The 22,543-nt window shown below is 42.7% G+C and overlaps 1 protein-coding gene across 1 annotated transcript in view; it reads left to right on the plus strand.

Annotated features, from left to right (window-relative positions):
* The window catches only part of TMEM120B (transmembrane protein 120B), an 87,358-nt gene that overhangs the window by 50,623 nt on the left and 14,192 nt on the right, over nucleotides 1-22,543 (plus strand). Inside the window, exons 6-8 of the mRNA XM_073626719.1 lie at nucleotides 4,364-4,453; nucleotides 7,176-7,241; nucleotides 8,983-9,044. Coding sequence (XP_073482820.1) covers nucleotides 4,364-4,453; nucleotides 7,176-7,241; nucleotides 8,983-9,044 — 218 coding nt within the window. The remainder of the gene's footprint in view (nucleotides 1-4,363; nucleotides 4,454-7,175; nucleotides 7,242-8,982; nucleotides 9,045-22,543) is intronic.

The raw sequence follows: 22,543 nt of genomic DNA on the forward strand, positions 1-22,543 counted from the left end.
GGCCATACTTCTCCTTTTAGGTTACTTTGTGGTAAAGCAAGGAAGCAGAAACCCATGTAGTAAATTAATGTGCTTTTACTAAACAAGAATGCTCTACATACAAACTACATCCTAGGAAAACAATACAAGACATACAGAGTATTTCAAATATGCATACAACACACATGCTACCTATCCTTCCTAGCAAATGAGCATTGACAACGGTCTGCATGTGATGGGAATAAACTAAACTATTTATTTAGCTTGGGGTATAGTTTGCAATTTCTGTAACAAACAGGACTGAAGCAATTGGAGGAAACTGGGTGCTTTTGTAGTATAGATTTAGTGAAGTATCTTCTGTCGTCTTGTGAAGTCCCCTCTGGCACAGACCTTCCTGCTGCCTAGGTATTCTTGTTATGGAGCCTTTTGCATCTACCCAGGTCTTCTTCCAGACTCAGCACATGGCTGTGTTATCTCCTGTCTTGCCTCCCCCCATTTCCTGCCAACATCACTTCCTATTTAACTAGCCTTTATGAACCAGTTAACAAGTTAATTAGCATTTTGAACAGAAATGGTACACTGTCAGCTTACTGTACAGCATGACGCATAACAAAAGGGTACCATCCATGTACGGCATCCATAAATGAATAAAAGAGAAGAATACCGCACATTATGAAACTCTCTTGCCAACTCGCTAAAGTGAAAGTTCCAAGAGGCCTTGGTTCGTGTTAGTAAATTCATTGACACTAAGGTCACCTCTCCAAAGTGCATGTGGTTAGCTAAGAAGGCTTAAAATGGTCTAACAAAGGCTGCCAGGTATTTATCATTTGTGTCATTATGGACTGCTGTGAGCTTTTCGTTTATAACTGTGCCTCGTCGAAGCTTAGTGTTGGCAACTTTCATGCTTTTGCTATAGTTTATTTTGTAGCCATGAAAATGTGAGTGATCATTGTACATTCCCGACGGGTAACATTTTCTATTGGCTGATGTTGGAGTGCCACCCAAAGGTTCTTACGCAAGTTAACATGCAGTATCGTATTGACAATAGCGGAAACCCATATCCAAAGCCTCTTAACCCTGTTACACGTCTCCCAGCAGCCCCGAAAACAAGAAGGTTGGGCAGGGAAGCATCTTGCAATCCTAGTGAAGGTATAGTACTAATGAGAGAGAACTTTCTAGGAGTACCCTAATGCTAACACATGGTGTGAGGATTTAAACAGCAACTCCCATGCTTTGTTCCAGTCTTCAGGAGATATAATTGTGTCAAAGTCCCGCTCCCACTGCAAACAGTACATCGGGGCTTGTGCATTGTATTACCCAGTATAGAGGAGTACAGCCATGGCCAAAGGTTTTGAGAATGACACAAATATTAATTTTCACAAAGTCTGCTGGCTCAGTTTGTATGATGGCAATTTGCATATACTCCAGAATGTTATGAAGATTGATCAGATGAATTGCAATTAATTGCAAAGTCCCTCTTTGCCATGAAAATTAACTTAATCCCATAAAAACATTTCCACTGCATTTGTAAAGAAGGCTTCAGGGCGTCCAAGAAAGTCCAGCAAGTGCCAGGGCCGTCTCCTACAGTTTATTTAGCTGTGGGATCGGGGCACCACCAGTACAGAGCTTGCTCAGGAATCGCAGCAGGCAGGTGAGTGTATCTGCACGCAAAGTGAGTCAAAGACTTTTGGAGGATGGCTTGGTGTCATGAAGAGCAGCAAAGAAGCCACTTCTCTCCAGGAAAAATATCAGGGACAGACTGATATTCTGCAAAAGGTACAGGGATTGGACTGCTGATGACTGGGGTAAAGTAATTTTTTCTGATGAATCATCTTTTCAATTGTTTGGGGCAAGCGGAAAAAACCTTGTTCAAAGATGAAAAGTTGAGTGCTGTCATCAGTCGTCCTGTGTCATGCCAACAGTAAAGCTTCCTAAGACCATTCATGTGTGGGGTTGCTTCTCAGCCAAGGGAGTGGGCTCACTCACAATTTTGCCTAAGCCATGAATAAAGAATGGTACAAAAACTTCCTCCGAGAGCAACTTCTCCCAACCATCCAAGAACAGTTTGGTGATGAACCATGCCTTTTGCAGTATGATGGAACACCTTGCCATAAGGCAAAAGTGATAATGAAGCAGCTTGGGGAATAAAACATCGACATTTTGGGTCCATGGCCAAGAAACGCCCCAGACCTTAATCTCATTGAGAACTTGTGGTCAATCCTCAAGAGGGCTCCCCACAAATTCTGACAAACTCCAAGCATTGATTATGCAAGAATGGGCTGCCATCAGTCAGGATGTGGCCCAGAATTTGATTGACAGCATGCCAGGGTGAATTACAGAGGTCTTGGAAAAAGAAGGGTCAACACTTCAAATATTGACTCTTTGCATTAACTTTATGTAATTGTCAATAAAAGCCTTTGACACTTATGAAATGCTTGTAACTCTACTTCAGTATACCATAGTAACATCTGACAAAAAGATCTAAAAACACTGAAGAAGCAGACTGTGAAAATTAATATTTGTGTCATTTTCAAAGCTTTGACCACGGCTGTATAATAGGGAGACTAGACCCTGGGTCATCATGCTTGAGCAGCATCTGGGCTCATATGCTGTGAGGGGTGAGATCTAATTGTAACGTTAGTTCTGCTTTAATTGATTAGCCAAGCATTACCACATACTGAGGAAATGTGTAAACTGCTTCTTCAGTGTTTTTAGATCTTTTTAGATTCTTAGTGATTCCACTAGATGTTGAATCTGGGGGTAGCCCAGCTTATAAATTCTAATTGGTAGATGAAATGTTTTTGCCTATATATTTAAGCTAAAAAAGTCACTAAAATAGCCATGGCAACACAACATGGGGCAGCATGAAAAATGCAGAGATCTTACATGAATTTATTGCAGAACCTTTAAAGAAAACCTGTTATCAAAGAGATACTTTGGATGTATATGAACTGCTTAGTTATCTGGCTGTTGTGTTGATTGGTGCAGTACAATTTAAGTCACAGACCTAGAATTCTGACCCTACTCTGTACTTATTCTAAATACCAAAGCATGAGACTACCAGGCAGCAATTCATTTCAGAATTATGTCATTAGTGGCAGCCCACACATTTTTGTCATTACAGTTATCCACCCCCATCAAATCATTCTGCAGTTATTACCTTTTGTACCACCACCCCCTCCCTTTAGAATGTAAGCTGTACGAGCAGGGCCCTCCTGTACCTTTTTGTATTGAACTGTACTGTAATTGTGTTGTCCCCCTTATACATTGTAAAGCGTTGCGTAAACTGTTGGCGCTATATAAATCTCGTATAATAGTTATCTAAACAGAGCAAGAGAATGTGAATGGTGTTTTTTGTCAAATCACATAGTATTCTCCTACTAAAGCAGAGTCTGTGTTGATGGGAGAATCCTTCCCACGGAGCTATTGTGTTCTAGTTGGTGGGAAGCCATCCCTGCTGGGAGAACACAGTCATTTTTGCCAACGGCTATACCCACTGGCAATAATTACCCGAAAAGTCGGATATGCTGGTTTGTGCTCAAGTCTATCAGTGGATCGACTTTGGTACATTCAGCTCGCCCATAGATGGTTCGGCAATGGCTGGCTTTAGTGAGATATTGAAAGCTTCCTACTACCTAAATTTTAGATCATAGATGGGATGTTTACCTGCCCTCTCTATCCTTTTTTGTTCATTTCACACCAAATAATGTTAACACATACATTTTGTATTTTTGGAAGGGCCCCTAATCCTGCTTCAATTGCTATGTGGCTCAATAAGGTCAGGAGTATCAATGTCATGTAAGATCTAGTGCTTGCTGCTCAAGAGAGAAGAGAACAATATACCAAAACATGGTCATATTGGGACATGTTTGTATATTCAGATGAGGTGAAGTCACTCATAGAGAGCTGCCCTGGGGATTAAGGTCCTCCTGTCCTTCTTCTTGCCAATGCATGCATTCCATCACCCTTGCTCTCTCCCCTCCTCACCTTCCATCCGACCCCCCCCCCCCCCCCCCATCTTTTTTTTTTTTTTTCCCCACTTTCCTTTCTTTTTTATTTCTGCGCCCATGGGCGTCTATTAGTCTCTCTGTTTTTGTCCCCCCCCCCCCCCCCCCCTAAAAAATTAATGTGTCCACCCAAGCAAATTCTGGAACATTATCTTTAGTCGCCTACTCAGTTTTGGAAGTGTGAAAATGACGTGGGCTATAGTGATGTCAGAATATTTTACATTTCTTTATCTCGCTCTATAATACCATGCTACTGTGAAACGACTCTGTATTATGTGAGATATTGTACCTATTCTTTTATTCACTGCTTTGATAGATGCTTCATTCATTTATACAAATAAAGAATTTGAAAGAAAAATTTGTATTTTGTCTTCTAGAGTCACAGATGAAGTGTTCAATTTTTTGCTAGTCTGGTACTTCTGCACTCTAACCATCAGAGAAAGTATCCTCATTAGCAATGGATCACGGTGAGTGCCTGAACCAAAGCAAAACATGGGTGCTCATTAATGAAAGTTAGTGGTGGTAAAAAGTGAAGCAAGTTTACAGATTCTGTTAAGTGGTAGTTTTCTACTAGGGCGCTATGAGGAAAAATCATTGAACACTTACAACATTTTTTGGTGGTGTTTTTTTTTCCCCGAATGCAGGAAGGTCTTGTGACAGTTTTGCTTCCTAACACTTGTGCCAAATTCAGGTATTTATTACCACCACATTTAGAATCTGCCACTTTGATTGCGACAGATTCTAAAAAGATTATCACCAGTTTACAGCAAACTGGTGGTAATTAGGACCAACTCTGAGTTTGCATACAGAGACATGCCAGTTCTCAGACTGGTGTCCTTTTTTTGCTCTGAAGTTTTCATGAATCTGCTGGCCACTGCCCTCAGTGACCAATTACTCATCCCCAACCCCAATCTGGAGCTAGGCCAGAGATTCCCTGGCCAACAGCTGAAAGTAAACAAAGGGCTGGGATGCTATCTGACAGCAGTGGCCATATTTGGACAATGTTAGCCAGCATCGTGCTTCTCCCAGTCGGCAGCTGAGTGGGGCTGGGTATGAGCAATCCATTACTAGATGCTGCCGGGTGCACAGCCTTTAGTGTCTTAGCTAGCAAGGGGCTGAACATGCACTAAGGACAGTGTTCTCGGTTTGGACACTCCAGCCTCTGTGGAAGCACTGACATTTGTTGTGCTGTTGGGCATGACAAGTCTGACCATTGGAGGACAGGCAGGCTGTGCTCCTAGCACAGCCAGAAAACTGACCACAATGGGATGGATGTGCTCTAATGCCTAGTGTCATCATTTTTAAAATAGGAAAGCAGGGGGCTGGCAGGATCACCAGGCATTTCACATAAAGGAAACAATGCAAAGAAAACAGGACACTTTTTAACAAACATATATGGTACAACAGACACAAATCAGGAATATGAAATGTTGGGTTAACATTCTTCTTTAAGTGCACCAGTATGAAAGAGCCCTTATTTAATTCATGCAGCCCCTGATATTTACCCCAAAATACCATTATCAATGTCTTCTGACTAAAGAAATTTGCATACGTGGTTTTTTACGTAACATGCAGTGCTGTGGAAAAGTTGATTTTAATCTGGAAGAACTTCTTTTTTTACTTTTTTTTTTTTTTCTTTTTTTTTTCTTTTTTTCTTTTTTTTTTTTGTTGTGTTACGTCACAATGTTCACTAAAAAAATACTTGTTTGCATAAATCCTTAGTGTAACATTGACCTACTGTTTGATGAAACATTGATGTGCATGTACAGGAATAGGTAAAGTGTCACCATTTTCAAAGGTTTGTAATTTGCCAAAATTTTTTTTAGGCGCTAAAGTGCTAAAAATAGCGCTGCCCTCCCCTGCAGCCCCAGTGTGAAAGCCCGAGTGCTTTTACACTGGAGCGGTGCGCTTGCAGGACGTTAGAAAAAGTCTTGCAAGCAGCATCTTTCGGGCGGTGCGGGAGCGGCGTATACAGCGTTTCGGCAGGGGCGGTTTGCGGGCACTTTTAATCCTTCGGGCACTAGCGGGGGTTAAAAGCACCCCGCTAGTGACCAAAAAGCGTTTTACCGCTAAACTTCCTCCACCGATCCGTACCTAGTGCTTTAGCGCCACCCACCTCCTTCATCATCTCTGGCGGCACGGCATGCTCAGAGGGAAGGGAAAGGGAACTGCCAGGACTCAGTTGAGAGCAACTCTCAGAACTCTGAGGTGAGGCCAGGGATGGATTGAAACCATGTGTGTCATGAGGAAGCCAGGCACTGCAAAAATCCATAAAAAGAGGGGTTCATGCTGGAACTTGTAGTCCTTCACTTTTGGGGGATGTGACCCCCCCAAAAGTGAAGGACTACAGGTCCCCAGCATGAGCCCCTCAGCGCTGAGGATGTGACCCCCCCACCCCCACAAACTAGTCAAGGACTACACATCTAAGAGGTCATATCCTTAGATCTCAGGGGTTCATTATGGGACTTGTAGTCTCTCTTTTAAGGGGGGGTCACATCCTTAGGTCTCAGGGGATCATTCTGGGACGTGTAGTCCTTCCATTTTGATGGGGGGGGGGGGTTAAATCCTTAGATCCCAGGGGTTCATGCTGGAACCCTCCCAAAAGTGAAGAACTGCAAGTCCTGACATGAAGCCCTCAGAGCTGAGAACGACATGACACCACCCCAAAAAACTAGTAAAGGGCTACAAGTCCAAGCATGAACTCCTGAGATCTAAGGGTATGACTCCTTAGTTCCCAGGGGTTCATTCATGCTTGGACTGCATAACCACCAGAGACCCCACTTAGCATATTTTACAGATGAAGGGGTGGGGCAAATTTAGATGGAGGGGGGGATTTTAGTTTTGCTTAGGGCAGCTCAAAACCAAAATACACCACTGCATAAATACGCTTTAACTTTTTTTTTTTTTTGGACACTTTTTCTGAATTGGGGGTAGGGTTGGAATAAGTTAGGGGAACCTAATTGAGCAAGCCTCTGCCCTATGATGGTGAGCTCACTCTCATCAGGCAAGTTTGTTCGTTTGTTTACTGAGATGTTTTTTTCTATAGATGGAGACCTTTAGTCCTGATGTTTACATTATTTTCTTCTGTGCTTCCTTGTAGTTTGATGTTACCGCTGGTTGGTGTTTAGTTTTGTAAGTTTAATATTTAATTATTTCCTTTTTTTTAAAGATTTTTTTATATTTTTTCAGAATAAAAGGATGGTGGGTTTCACATCACTATGTATCTACTTTTCTTTCTGGCGTGATGCTCACATGGTAAGTTCAAGAACTGTTCTAGCAACAGAGGCATCATCACATTTTCACCTGAACTACTTTAGGCAAACCGCTAAAGACAGTTGTAATTAATAAATGTTAACCTGCCAAAGTATTTGCTCATGCATTCTTGTAAATCATATACCTTTCCAAATTATAAACATAGAGAGTTATACCTCTACTCATAACCTGAGGCTACAAGCCGATTCACGAGAAGTTGATCAATAGATTGACTTCTGATGAACGAGAGTGGCCGTAGATGGATCGAAATTTGAGCCATGTATGGCCAACTTTATCCTGCCTAAATATGATCTCCCTCTAGCTGCTAGTGCTTAACACATTAGTGTGTGCAGTACAGTAGAGCTGAGTTGGCTAACAATCTAGGTACTCCCTCTCTCAACTTGATTTCTGGTATGTCTGTCATTACAGAGAGTAAATAGGCTACAGGTCTCTACCTCATCCAATCAGAGACCGCTTTGTATTCACTGCAAACATTTCAAGGCATCTGTAAATGGTGGCAGTCCCTAGCAAATGCTCCCACGGTTACTATGCAGAAGCAAAGTAGCTTGGCACAGAGCATAAGATAGCTGTAGTAGGGAAAATCATACAATGGGGAGTTCCGGTGACCTGAAGGGCCTCAAGGGATTACCTTAATTTCCTCTCACTTCCTGTTTTGGCTAAGAGACAGGAAGTGAAGATAAATCTTCCCAAATAGTACATAGATTGCAAAAAAATGACTAGCTAAAATGAAAAAAACTAAGTTTCGCCTATAGTTATACTTTAAAGCGTTTGTTAACCTAAAAATAAAACCCTGTTCCTTAAATGCATGTTTTACAGCACAGTGCTTGTGCTGTGTAATTTGGCCCCCTGTATCACCTGAAATACCTGGCTGATCTTCCAGTTTCTGCCCTCCCCTCTGTACGCTGACCATGGTGTAACATGGCTGCTGAGCCCTGACACCATGGTCAGATTACGTGCCTCCATCATCCGCTGTGTCCTCTGTTCTCCTCTGTGCTCTCTGCCCCCTCCACTCAGGCTGCTCTAATTACTATAATTTTCTCACACTATCCTCTCTGGTTATGTATGATTGTGCTTTATAAAAATAAGGCAGTATATACCTTGTTTACAGAGCGCTGATCTGACCCGCCCCGTCTATCCTCTCTCGCATGACAGCTGCAGCGGACGGGCCTCCTCTCTCCTCCCCTTCTAACTGATGTCAGCGGGGGGATCCTATGGGTGGCCCCACCCACTGCATCTGTCGGGCTGAGAGAGGCGGCGGGTCAGATCAGTGCTCTGTAAACAAGGTATATACTGCATTATTTTTATAAAGCACAATCATACATAACCAGAGAGGATAGTGTAAAATTACATTGGTGGGTTAACAACCACTTAAAGGCGCATAAAATAAAAACCAGAACACCCCCCCCCCCCCCCACACACACACACACACTACAATTTGCAGATTTGCACATTACCATGTGATATGGTAAACTGTGCTTTGACATTAATTCCTGCAATGCATAAATGTAAATCCAGACCTAATTATGTTATATTGTCGGTATATGAAAGCGAGAATGAAGTTAACTGAAGTGGTTGCCTTGGCAAGCAGATGTTTTCCTCTAACCTGGCATAGTAATGATGGCAGGTATCTTCTTGTTGTGGGCAGCACTTTTTTTTTTTTTAAACGTAAAAGGTTTAACATATATGTTATATAAGTTAATGCATTTATCTTTTATCTGTCTAGGCCAGATGGCTTAATGTATCGAATGTTCCGCAATCAGTTTCTTGCATTTTCAATATATCAAAGTAAGTAGATTCTCTGACCACTGCATTACATACATGGTCCTTTTCACACCTGTGAGTATCCATTTTTCATGCATTTTAAAATGTACATTCGCCCTCCTTTTTTGTATTGTACAAAAGTGATGGGGGGAACTTTCACGAATATCAGTTTTGGATAGCACAGATGTGTTAGTGTGTATAAACACATCATATTGTATTTTTAGTGAGCTCAGATTTATAATTCATGGTGTGTGTTCCCTGAAGACATTTTTAATCTTCAGTTTTACCTGCTTGCGCACTCTCTCTGTCCCTCTCTGTCCCTCTCTGTCCCTCTCTGTCCCTCTCTCTCTGTCTCTCTCTCTCTGTCTCTCTCTCTGTCTCTCTCTCTGTCTCTGTGTCTCTCTCTCTCTCTGTCTCTCTCTCTCTCTGTCTCTCTCTCTCTCTGTCTCTCTCTCTCTGTCTCTCTCTGTCTCTCTCTCTCTGTCTCTCTCTCTCTGTATCTCTCGGTTTTGTTGTATTAAATATCCCCCCCCTATTTAACAACTGTTAAGATATCGGCCACACGGGGAATGCATTGTTTTTAATGAGTCACTTGTAAAATGAAGGGGAATATAAACACCAAATACATTTATAATGATTTCTCTGCTGAAATATAGGAACATGTGACAATTTACTGTTAGTATGCTGTCCTCCATCTTTGCCATGTCTCCAGACTCTGGCTTTTTTAGCCACTGCAGTATAAGACTGGTATTATGCTATTGGGTCACAGCTCATGCTAGAAATGGCAGGTACACTTGATATAACAGCAGGTAAGAAAGGCCATTACACAGGCAACAGAGTTCTGGTGTCATGTGGATTTTTAACCCTTAAAAAAAAAATAACAGGGTTATTTTTGATGTAAAAGTTTTTCTACAAAAAGTTTTAAAACTGATTGTTTATACAGTAAACATGATTTGCCTATATAGTATGTTTGCCACTGATATTTGTAGTATAAGGTATGTTTCAGCCCAGCAATAATCATACTCTAAATCCTAAACTAAGTACTTGAAACCAAGCCACTAAGATGGTGATCGCTGACTCGTGCTGCATATGCATTAACCATACAGGTAAATGATGTTGGCCACTTGCTATCTAGGTGGAAGACCCTACATTAGGATGACTGTGAATTCACCTGTATCTGTGAGCCCTTAAAGGGAATTTCAAAGCAGACTAATGGCAGACAGATAACCCCAGTACTGTATATGCAAAAAACACTCCTTCTAAAGATCCTGCCCCTTCTGTGCACCTGCAGCACCCCGTGGTCTCACCATTCAGCAGATTCTGGCAACTGACTCCAGCCCTCCTCTTGTCCTCTTCCAGACCCTGCACTTTCTGCTTCTCGGCAACAGCACAAGGGGGGTACACTCTGATCTAAGGGAGGGTGGAGGGCTCTTTGACTTCTGATGGGGGGCTTCTTGACATCTGTGTATAAATATTACACACACAGGTTGGACTTGATGGACTTGTGTCTTTTTTCAACCTTACCAACTAGGTATGTAACTATGTAATACGGTTCTATGTCAGTTGAAAAGGAGGGTCGCACACCGCTGGTATCATCCATAAGAAACTTTATTGGAGACTGCTCAGACAGAATTCCATAGCAGAACCAGTTTCTTGTGGATGATACCAGTGGTGTGCAACCCTCCTTTTCAGACTTCCATCATCTCATCATCTGCTACAGGAGTGTGAATGGGCACCATGCCAGTCTGCACCTGCTCTTCACAGATTAAGTCTAACGTTATTACTAAAACCAGTAATAATGTAATACGGAGGCAATCATTTAATATGATAATGAGTAGATACATTTTATATAGTCTTACTGATACAGTTGGCCCTTGGAGGGCAACCATAATGCTGATGCAGCCCACGATAAAATTTGAGTTTGACACCCCGTATAATGTGATGTAGTGAGGAGATACTGTTCTGTCAGACCACTTATTTGGGCAGAGGGGGAGATATAGAGGCACTGATGATCTTGGGAGGAGGTTTTAATTTCCACTGCACATCCTGTGCAATGGTACCATGAGAAGCGTCAGAATTATTGTCAGAGATTGGAATGGAATTTTAGTGCATGATACTGTAGTATATAATTGTTGGCTGCAGAGCAATCGTAGAAAAGATAATTCATGTTGATTAGAGTTATTACTGCTAGAGATGGGGAAAAAAGTGTGCCTTCCACTTAAAGATACACTATCGGGGCGTGGCCTGAAGCGGCATGGGATAGGACGCACGGCAGCGGCGCTCCGCCGACAGTCTATCCTGGAGAGCAAATCCTAAGATTTCAGGCGAATATAGAGACCCCCAAACGCTCCTAATTACCTCATACTCCTCCCGGGATCATGTCACCGCCGAAGAATCCAGCCGCAACGACCTCTAAGCTGGAGCAGTACCGCCGACAGGAGAAGGAGAAAGATTCCCCTGGGCAAGATGGCGGCGGCACGAGGGGAGAGGAGGCTGCTGTGAATGCTGACACAGCGAAGGTACTTGAGGCTATAACTATGTGCCAAGAAGCGGTGGCTTCATGTCAATCTTCTCTTAAAGCCAGGATTGAAGAGGTAAAGGTGGATATCTCATTAGTGAGACAGGACTTCCAAAAATTAAGGGACAGAGTTACTGAGGCTGAGACCCGACTTGGCATAGTGGAGGACTCCCTCCCCCCCCTTCAGCAATCCACAGATGCCATACAATTGCAGGTCAACCAAATCCTGCAAAAGCAGGATGATTTAGAGAACAGAATCAGAATATGTAATCTTAGATTCATAGGTCTCCCCGAGGGAGCGGAGGGGGGTGATTCAACTACATTTCTTGAATCATTGTTATGTGACACCTATGGCAGAGAGGCCTTCTCCCCCACATTTGTTGTGGAGAGGGCGCATCGTGTGTCGGGCAGACCACCTCCAACTGGAGCGCCCCCACGCACTTTTATAGCCAAATTTCTTAATTTCAAAGACCGGGATGCCATTCTTCGCCTTAGTAGAGAAAAGGGTAATATCCCCTTCGGTAACAAAACGATCGCTGTATTCTCGGACTTTTCGGCGGAAGTTCAGCGTAGGCGCAAAACATTTATGGAAGCCAAACGTAGACTCCGCATCAAACATATAAAATATGCGATGTTATTCCCAGCTCGCCTACGTGTGGAGGGAGATGACCGCGCTTACTACTTTGATGATCCAGAGGCCGTCATTTCATGGTTGGAACAGAGAGAGGAACGCAGATAAGTAACCAAGTCCTTTACCCTGTACCTCAAAACCAATATGCCTTCTTAATGCACCAGCTGTGCACCCTGGAATGTTTCTATATTAGAGAAAAGGGTGATATGCCTCGCATATAAACAATGCTTTCTGATACTGTTATTCATGAAAGGGAGGTAGCCTATGACTGGGGCAGTGTGCGTGTTTGTCTGACTATTGCAACTGTACTTTGCACCTTCATACGCATCTATATAAAAGGAAAGAAGCAACGGCCTGCACACAGACATTGCTCACTGATGCTGTTGCTCCGGCAGTGTAAAGGGAAGCCATTTACCAGGAACTACATTTGGAACAGTTCGCACAATCACTAAAACACAACACTGTGTCCTGTGCTCTTAAATATTCCCAAAAAGGAGAATGAGCGTCAAGCTGTATCTAGACACTGACACCTGAGACTGTTGCCTCTGAAGATATGACGAGTTGCAATATACCAGCAACTATGCCTGGAACATTCCATACGATTTCTTCAGTGAAATGCTACCTACACAGCTAAAAGTGACTCCCCTTTTTTTCTTTTTCCCTTTTTTCTTTTCCCCCTTTTTTTTTTATTGCACAGTTTGGCATATTGATATTAATATTTGGGGTATGGTCGGGGGGGGCGGGAGGAGTGGGGGAAACAGACCTTTAATTTTTATAATAAGTATGGGTCATATATGCTCTTATTATTGGTTCTCTGAAAATGTTTGCTAAATAGTTCTCTCGGCGGAGGGAAGCATTATGCCAGGGAGCTCACAGTAATAGTGAGCATAGTCCTACTCAGTGCTACGTTATGCAGCGCAAAGCCGCCCCACTAGTAATAGGTCCCAGCCTGAGGGGTCATGTTTGTTTTTTTGCTATAATAACTGCGGCCGCAGTTACTATTATAAGGTTTGCTATATGGCTATCAAACGTTCATTTCAATATTTATGCACTTGTTACAGCTCTCCTCTCAGGCTGGACAGAGTTTATGCCATGTTGGCAGTTTGGGGAAATAGCTCGCATCAGTTGGGGACAATGCAGGGCGGGGAGGGGGGATTTGTGGTTCCTAAGGTTACAAGGCAAAGTCTTTTACTATATACAAACTGATCCCTATAAAGGACAATGGATAATAACCATGCTTTTATTGACAGTCATGTAGTGGAGATTGTATCTATCACCAACCAATCCTTGGGGAGATTTGAATACTGGGGCCGCTTCCCATAAACACAACACCTCATGGCTGCATTGAAACTTGTAGTATGGAATGTGCGAGGGATTAGGGACCCAATAAAAAGGTCAGCGGTTTTTGCTCAACTTAAAAAACAAAGAGCTGATGTGGTGGTACTGGTGGAGACACATGCAGAAGGTTCGGTACAGAGGGCACTTAAGCGTCCATGGATGGGATGGGTGTACCATTCAGTGCACACCACGCACTCTAGAGGAATATCGATACTAGTCTCTAAAACTACACATTTTGAGTTCCAAGGTTCTGAAGTCGACCCAGAGGGTAGATATGTTTTTCTGAGCACCAAAATACAAGGTGACCCCATATTGTTACTGGCAATCTATGTACCACCCCCATTTCAGTTTTCCGTTCTGACCAAAGGATTTGATTACATGACCATGTACCCTAATACTCCTGCTATTTGGCTAGGCGATTTTAATAATGTGTTGGATCCAAAACTAGACAGGTTAGCTGGATCCCTTTCTACAACTACACCCCAACACCCAACAAGATTTGCAAGGATACTTGAGAACTTTAACCTAGTCGACACATGGCGGTATAAATATCCTACAACAAGGGCCTACTCATGCTTTTCCACTTCACACAACTCTATGTCCCGTATAGATCTTATCCTTATATCCAAAATACTACTCCCTAGGTTGCTAGAAGCGGGATTCCACCCTAGATCGCTCTCTGACCACTGCCCGTATTGGGTTACGCTATCCCTTTCACACACAAGACCTCCAAATTCATGGAGACTGAACCCCTTCTGGCTGACTTTATTTCCAGAAGGTGATGATATTATAACTGAATGGGACCAATTTTTCGCGATTAATGGAGACTCTACATCACCACAAATAGTTTGGGAAACATTTAAAAAACACGCGCGCATGATACTTATCATGCTTATAAATAAATTGAAACGCACTTCTGAAATAACTACTGACATCACTATTAAACATTTACAGGAAGCAGAGAGGGCCTTTATCGTTGATCCCACCACAGACAAAGCCAATAATCTCAAACTTTGTTCCAGAGCACTAGACCAATTACACTATGAAAAGTCTAAATGCAAACTCTTCTTCCATAAGGCAAAAGTCATTTGAATATGGAGAAAGGGCCGGGAAACTACTTGCGTATATGGTACACTGCGAAGAGAGACCCCCGGTAGTGATCTCCCTTCGCTCGCATGATGGAGCTTTGATAACGGAACCTACAGCAGTGGCATCCTTATTCAAAGACTTCTTTGCAGCCCTATACACTACCACAGTTTCAGATGATGACACCTTGATAGAATCTTTTTTAGCTGAAATACCAATCCCTAAATTAACAGAAGAGCAAACAAAAGAGCTAGAAGCCCCTCTCATGGGAGATGAAATATCTAGGGCAATTGCTGTATTTCCCAACACAAAGGCCCCGGGCTCGGATGGTTTGCCTGCGGAATTCTATTCCACATACTCGGACCAGCTGATCCCTAGACTTCTAGCACTATACAACTCCATTTTTGAAAGCTCAGTCCTCCCAGCATCCATGAGGGAAGCTACTATTATTTTAATTCCCAAATCGGGAAAAGATCCACACCTTCCGGAATCTTATCGTCCCATCTCCCTGCTTCAGGTAGATGTTAAGATTCTCGCCAAAATTCTTGCTATCCGCCTAAACACAGTCATCTTGTCACTGGTTCATGAGGACCAAGCTGGATTCATGCCAGGAAGAAACACGTCCTTCAATCTCCGGAGGCTGTTTATCAATCTCCAGACGAAACATGATAATGTTGGGTCCAGAATAGTCGTTGCCTTGGACACAGCCAAGGCCTTCGACTCAGTCAAATGGAGGTACCTATGGATCTGTCTGGATAGGTTTGGGCTAGGTCCCAGATTCATAAAATGGATTCAGCTTCTGTATCAGGATCCGGTGGCGAGAGTTCTGGCAAACGGATGGCCATCGGACCAATTCCCCCTATCTAGGGGTACGAGACAGGGGTGCCCACTATCGCCATTGCTATATGCACTGGCGGCAGAACCTCTTGCAATAGCCATACGGGAACATCCAGGAATAGTGGGCCTACAGAGGGGGGAGATAGTAGAAAAAATAAGCACATATGCTGACGATACTCTGCTGTATCTCGATGACTCCAAGGATTCCCTACCAACAGCCCTGGCCCTTATAGAACGTTTCGGCACCTTCTCTGGACTCAGGATTAACTGGGATAAATCCCAAATACTGCCACTAGACAGTTTTCTACCACCTAAAGATAGGGCTCTACTTCCCCTACAGAGAGTAAACACCATAAAGTATTTGGGAATACGTACCACCCGAATCCCATCAGACTACATACAGCTCAATATTGCACCATTACAGGAAATGTTTAGACAAAAGACGCAGGCATGGGCCCGTCTCCCTCTGGGAGTGATGGGCCGAATAAATTTAATAAAAATGGTCCTCTTGCCAAAGGTTCTGTATATGCTCTGGCACTCACCTGTGTATTTGGTACTAAAACATTTCAAAATACTTGAGACTCTCATCAAACCATTCGTCTGGGGCAACAATAGGCATAAACTTCCTTGGTACAAACTAAAACATCCAACAGATCTTGTCGGAATGGCACTACCTGATTTTAAAGCATACTATTTAGCGGCCCAGCTTTGACAGATTTCCCATATTGATAAAATAGACAGGAATAGGTTTCTACACTCTCTCTGTCCAACATGGACTAGACAGACCCTAGACTCCCTAGTAGCAATAACGGGTAAAGGTAGAGTCGTGGGCCAAAAAAAGATAACAAATCACTTTTATACCAATATAGAAAGGTGTGGGAGATGGCATCTGACAAATTGAGTATTATGTCTCCCCATAGTTGCACTCACCTTTGGCATAATATGTCCCTACCAGAGTTCAACCTTCTACATGACAACACAATATGGAGCTCAAGGGGAATAGTTTACCTGGCTCAGATCACTCAAAACGGAAAACTGAAGTCTTTTAATAGTTTAAAAACGGAATTTGCATTGCCAGAGCAAATGTTTTACCGATATATACAATTACGACATGCATTTCGTGCGCAGTTCCCCCTAGACGATCTAAACTTGAATGATAACCCCCTACTGGCAGCAGTAAAATGCCCGGACCCAAAGAAACTGATTTCGCAATTTTACAGCATGCTGACACTTCCTCAGGCAACTTCATCTGCATACGCACTTAAGACCAGGTGGGAGGGAGAGATGGGCCCTATAGACGATTCTGAGTGGAGTGATGCACTTGACACTTGTAACCTAGTGTCACCTAAATTATCAGACCGCTTAACGCAAATTTTTATAACACATAGAGCATACTTCACACCCCTTAGAGTCTCTAAATATAAAAGCAACCAATCTACTAACTGCTTAATGTGTGGTCAGGCAGTGGGTACCTTTTTTCACCTATTATGGCAATGCCCAAGGATTCAAGCCTTCTGGATGCAGGTGATACAGTTCCTGCACAATAAAATGGGCTCCCCCATCACACTACAGCCAAAACCATGCCTCCTGGGAATTTTTCCAGATCCTGAACTTGATAAATTCACTAAAACATTTTTACACGAAACTCTTTTCTATGCTCGTAAAATAATAGCCAGAATCTGGATGAGGCCTAACCCGCCGGAACTTGTGCAATGGCTAACAGAAATCAACAAAGCTCTACCATACAAGAAATTAATGTACTCCAATAGAGGGTGTCCATCTAAATATGATAAGATATGGGATAGGTGGCTAAAAAACCCCGAAACATGTGTATAATCAAAGCTCCAGACGTGATAGACTAAACTAACCCCTTCTGCTGACTCAACTAAATGTAATGGAACCCAAATCTCTATTGCTTAGCCTCACCTCCTATAAACTGATCGCTCAAAGGTTACAATAAGGGTTAATAATGCAAGTTTTCTTGTCATACCTTGCAAGATATGTAGAATTGAATGGATGTATATGTTAACAATAACAAGGTACTAGACCAATATTCATATAAGTAAAGAGAGCAAATGTATATATATAATTGATAACCTGGTTCATTTATTTGGATGACTGTCACAACTACCGATTTTATATGTAATCTCCTTCTTTTTGTTCAATAAAAGATTTTGCCGTAAAAAAAAAAAAAAAAAAAGATACACTAGATACAGATGGACAATATTGCCAAATGAAAGCCTTGTTTGTCCTTGTGTGTAAAAAATCTATAAGTATATTACTTATTTTTAAATACCGTAATCACAAAAATGATTGCGAATAAATAGGCCCATAGCAGAAATGTAAAACTTGCTCTGTTCCATAGGGGGCCATACAGGTGTGGGAGAGCTGAACTGGTTAAAGGCTAAGTTCACTTTTTGCACCATGTTACCATACTTGGGGCGTAACATGGTGTGAATGTCATGCCACCCCATGACCGCATGCAGGAGTTCTTCTCCCCTGCAGCTGCTGTTACTTTTTAAGAGATCTGTGAATAAATGAACTACAAGTCCCATCTGCCACCTTGGAAAATGGACTTGTAGAAACCTGATTCCAAAGAAGTTGGGACTCTGTGCTAAATCTACAAAAAAAATGCAACGATTTTCAAATATCTTAAATCCTTATTTTATTGGAACTAGAGAAAATTTACAATTTTAAGAAAAAAATAAGGTAATTTTGAAATTGATGGCAGCAACACATCTCAAAGTTTGGACAGGGCCATGTTTACCACAGTGTATCATACCCTCTTCTTTTAACAACACTCTGTAAATGTCTGGGAACAGAGGAGGACAGTTGCTGGAGTTTTGGGAGAGGAATGTTGCCCCATTCTTGCCTGATATAGGATTCTAACTGCTCAACAGTCCTGGGTCGTCTTTCGTATTTTTCATTTCAAGATGCGCCAAATCTTTTCAATTGGTGAAAGGTCTGGACGGCAGGCCAGACAAGCACTCAGACTCTTCTACTATGCTGTTATAAATGCAGTATGTGGTTTGTCATTGTCCTGCTGAAATCTGCAAAGCCTTCCCCATCTTCTGGATTGGAGCAAATGTGCTCTAAAACCTGAATATACCTTTAAGCATTGATGGTGCCTTTCCAGATGTGCAAGCTGCCCATTCCATACTGTACATACTAATGCACCCCTATACCATCAGAGATGCAGGCTTTTGAACTGAGCGATAAGCTGGAAGGTCCCTTTCCTCTTTAGTCCAGAGCCCATGTTATCGCATAGTCTAATTTTGATTTGTCTGACCACAGAACAGTTTTCCACTTTGCAACAGGCCATTTCAAATGAGCTTTGGCCCAGAGAAGACAGTGGCGTTTCTGGATCATGTCTTCAGATTTGGATTCTTCTTTACATTATAGAACTTTTCCTTGCACTTGTGAAGTGCACAGCGCACTGTCTTCACAGACAGTGATTTTTGGAAGTATTCCTGAGCCCAGTGATGTCCATCATGGATTAATGCCTATTTTTAATGCAGTGCCGTCTGAGGACCCTAAGATTACGGGCATCCAATATTGAGTTTTGGCCTTGTACTTTGTGCACAGAGATTTCTCAGAGTCTTTTGATATCATGTACTGTAGATGATATATTTAAAATCTTTCTGGTTTTACATGGAGGACCATTCTGAAATTGTTGCACACTTTTAGACACCGCTTTTCACAGATTAGTGAACCTCTGCCCTTCTTTACTTCCAATGCCGCGTACATACGACCGGACTTTACGGCATACTTTGTCCTGCGGATTTTTCGATGGACTTTACGACGGACTTTCCGAATGGACGGACTTGCCTACACACGATCAACCAAAGTCCGACGGATTTGTACATGATGGCGTACGACCGGACTAAAACAAGGAAGTTCATAGCCAGTAGCCAATAGCTGCCCTAGCGTCGGTTTTTGTCCGTCGGACTAGCATACAGACGAGCGGACTTTTCGACCGGACTCGAGTCCGTCGAAAAGATTTGAAACATGTTTTATTTCTAGGTCCGTCGAACTTTTGGGGAAAAAAGTCCGCTGGAGCCCACACACGATCGAATTGTCCGATGGACTCCAGTCCGCCGAACCAAGTATGCCGTAAAGTCCGCTCGTGTGTACGCGGCATAAGACACTCTGACTCTCTTAAAGTGGAGTTCCACCCAAAAATGGAACTTCCACTTTTTGGATTCCTTCCCCCCCCCCCCCCTCTGGTGTCACATTTGGCACCTTTCAGGGGGGAGGAGGGAGCAGATACCTGTCTAATACAGGTATTTGCTCCCACTTCCTGGCATAGATCACAGGGGCGTTTGCGGTGACCTACGCCACTTCCGGCGCCTACACTCTCCTCCACCGCTGTATTCTGTGAGACACAGAACACAACAGGAGCCAGAGAGGACGCGCAAGCGCATGCGCAGTAGGGAACCAGGAAGTGAAGCCGCACGGCTTCACTTCCTTATTCTCTTACTAAGGTTGGCGGCGGCAGCAGCCGAGAGCCGAAGGATGGATCGGCTTCGGCTGCCGACATCGCGGGCTCCCTGGACAGGTAAGCGTCCATATATTAAAAGTCAGCAGCTGCAGTATTTGTAGCTGCTGGCTTTTAATATTTTTTTTTTCAGCGGACCTCCGCTTTAAGATGCTCTTTTTTATACCCAGTCATGTTACTGACTTGTTGCCAGTTAACCTAATTGGTTGCAAAATGTTCTTCCAGCACTTCCTTGTTAGTACCACTTACTTTGCCAGCTTTTTGTTGCCCTGTCCCAACTTTTTTGAGACCTGTTGCTGCCATTATTTTCAAAATGACCATTATTTTTTTTCTTAAACTGGTACATTTTCTCAGTTTAACCACCTGTGACGATTTACAGTAAATATACTGGGAGCGGGTGGTAGGTGCAGGATCGATCACGCACCTGTACATCAGAAGCTTCTTCCGAGTTTGCTTGCGTGCGCAGGTTTAGGCCAACGATTTTGCCTGTGAACCTGCTGATTGGCTGTAGCCAATCACAGAACAGTCCTGTGTCTTGTTTCTAAACATAGACACGGGATGTTCTCGGTTTCGCTCTTCCTGAACCCTTCACATCAATGTGAATGAAGAAAATCCTATTTATCTTAGGGTATAGGCAAGGGGGCAGCAACTTTTTCAACAATAAAGTTTTAGAATCAAAAATAAAAATGTAATATAATGCAGCTTTACCATTCCTAGATGTGGTGGATGCATTTGTTCTCTCCTTTTTTTTGGCCTCTTTTCCTTTATTTTCACCTGTTAATCCTGCAAGTGAATCTGTTGTTTTTCAACTTCCTTTAACAGACCAAGCTGTCCAGCAAAAGTGGCAGTTAGAGGGTTGAGACAAACCATTTAACATTGACAGGGGTGCTTATAATGGTCAGCTTTTACTTGGCTATGTTAAACCTTTTATCCTCAAAAGAAAAAAACGTTGCTCTAATATTTCAAAACATAAGGGCAGCCAAAATAAAAAAAACAGAAAAGACAGCACCAGGGACATAACTTGGTCAGTAAGACATGTCCCTGACTTGATGCTTTTTTTTTTAGCTGAAATCTTCCTCCACCCCTACCCTGCCACTGTAGTCTTCTAATGCAGCCGGGGTTAAACAAGGGGCTATAACAGGCTTTCAACAAGAGATCCCGACTATGCCCACCTTTTCCACCCAGCTGTTTCATTCATAGACGCCGTACTACAACTTCCATAAATGAAACCTGATCTCTGAATGGAGGGTGTGGACCTATCAATCATCCACCTGTCCTCCATGTGATTGATTAATATGGTGAATCCAACCCTAGGGTCTCTTCAATAACCCCCCCCCCCTCTCAATAATTTGTGATGATCAGTTGATGCCATAACTTTCTTTCACTGTGCACTTGAGGTGAGATCCAGATAAATCACCAAATGCACAGTTGATATTCAAGCCTGCAAATTGTTTAAATGTTAAACAGCTTTTGATTTGACCCATCCAGAGATAACTATTCCTTTAGCTAATCTTGTGATTCGCACAGCCCTTCCACACTACATAGCCAAGAAGATCACTCTGTTTCAAAAATCAGATTTCCAGCTGAAAATCTGGCTTCCTGCATTTTAAAGTGGTTGTAAAGTTTTTTTTTTTTTTTTTTTTTGTTTTTTTTTCAAATAACAAACATGTTATACTTGCCTGCTCTGTGCAAAGGTTTTGCACAGAGCAGCCCGATCCTCTTCTTCTGGGGTGCTCCGGGCTCCCCTTCATTGGGTGCCCCCATGGAGAGCCACTTTCCCTGCGGGCACCCATGCGGGCGCGCTCATGAATCCCACTGCTGTCCATTGACACAGACAGCAGGCCCCCCCCCCCACCTCACTGGATTTGATTGACAGCAGCGGGAGCCAATGGCTCCTACTGCTATCGATCTATCAAATGAGGACAGAGACTGTGGCTGGAGTCGCTGGGCTTGTGCACATTGCTGGAACGGACGGGCTCTGGTAAGAAAAAAAAAAGGGGGGGGGTCTGGGGGGCTGCAGCACAGAAGGTTTTTCACCTTAATGCATTAAGGTGAAAAACCTGGAGATTTTACAACCCCTTTAACTATATTATTGTTACACCGCTGGGGTAGAAATACAATGGCAGAGGTGTATGAATCACAAGACTGGCTGAACAGTATTACATATTCTCTGACTGTTTAATGAATTATGTATGGGTTTTTAATTGTGTATTTTGCCTGGATTTCCACTTTAAAGATCCTAGCACTGATGACTTTTGTTAGACATAACTAGAAAAAAACACACACAACAAATGGAATACAGATGAGTATTTTGTTTGGTGACTCCTCTGAAAACTCCAAAAGAAGTTTTGTTACAATCCATCAATGGCTGAGAAAGGGCTGTGAGATTCCTGTTCTTACTTGCTGAGCAACTTGCAAAACTGGATGGAGTCATAGTCTTAGTCAGAACTAATTTTTTGTTAGTAAGGCAACACACAATGTTTGATTTGACTTCTAGAAATGATTTGTTTTAAGTGTGCGTAAGCCCCTGTTTACACGTGAGCATTTTTCTGCTTGTTTTCCTGCGTCTAATTATGCAGAATTCTATTCTTTTTTATTTGTCCCTGTTCACACTT

This window comes from Aquarana catesbeiana, linkage group LG01 (genome assembly GCF_042186555.1).
Source record: "Aquarana catesbeiana isolate 2022-GZ linkage group LG01, ASM4218655v1, whole genome shotgun sequence".
Classification (NCBI taxonomy): domain Eukaryota; kingdom Metazoa; phylum Chordata; class Amphibia; order Anura; family Ranidae; genus Aquarana; species Aquarana catesbeiana.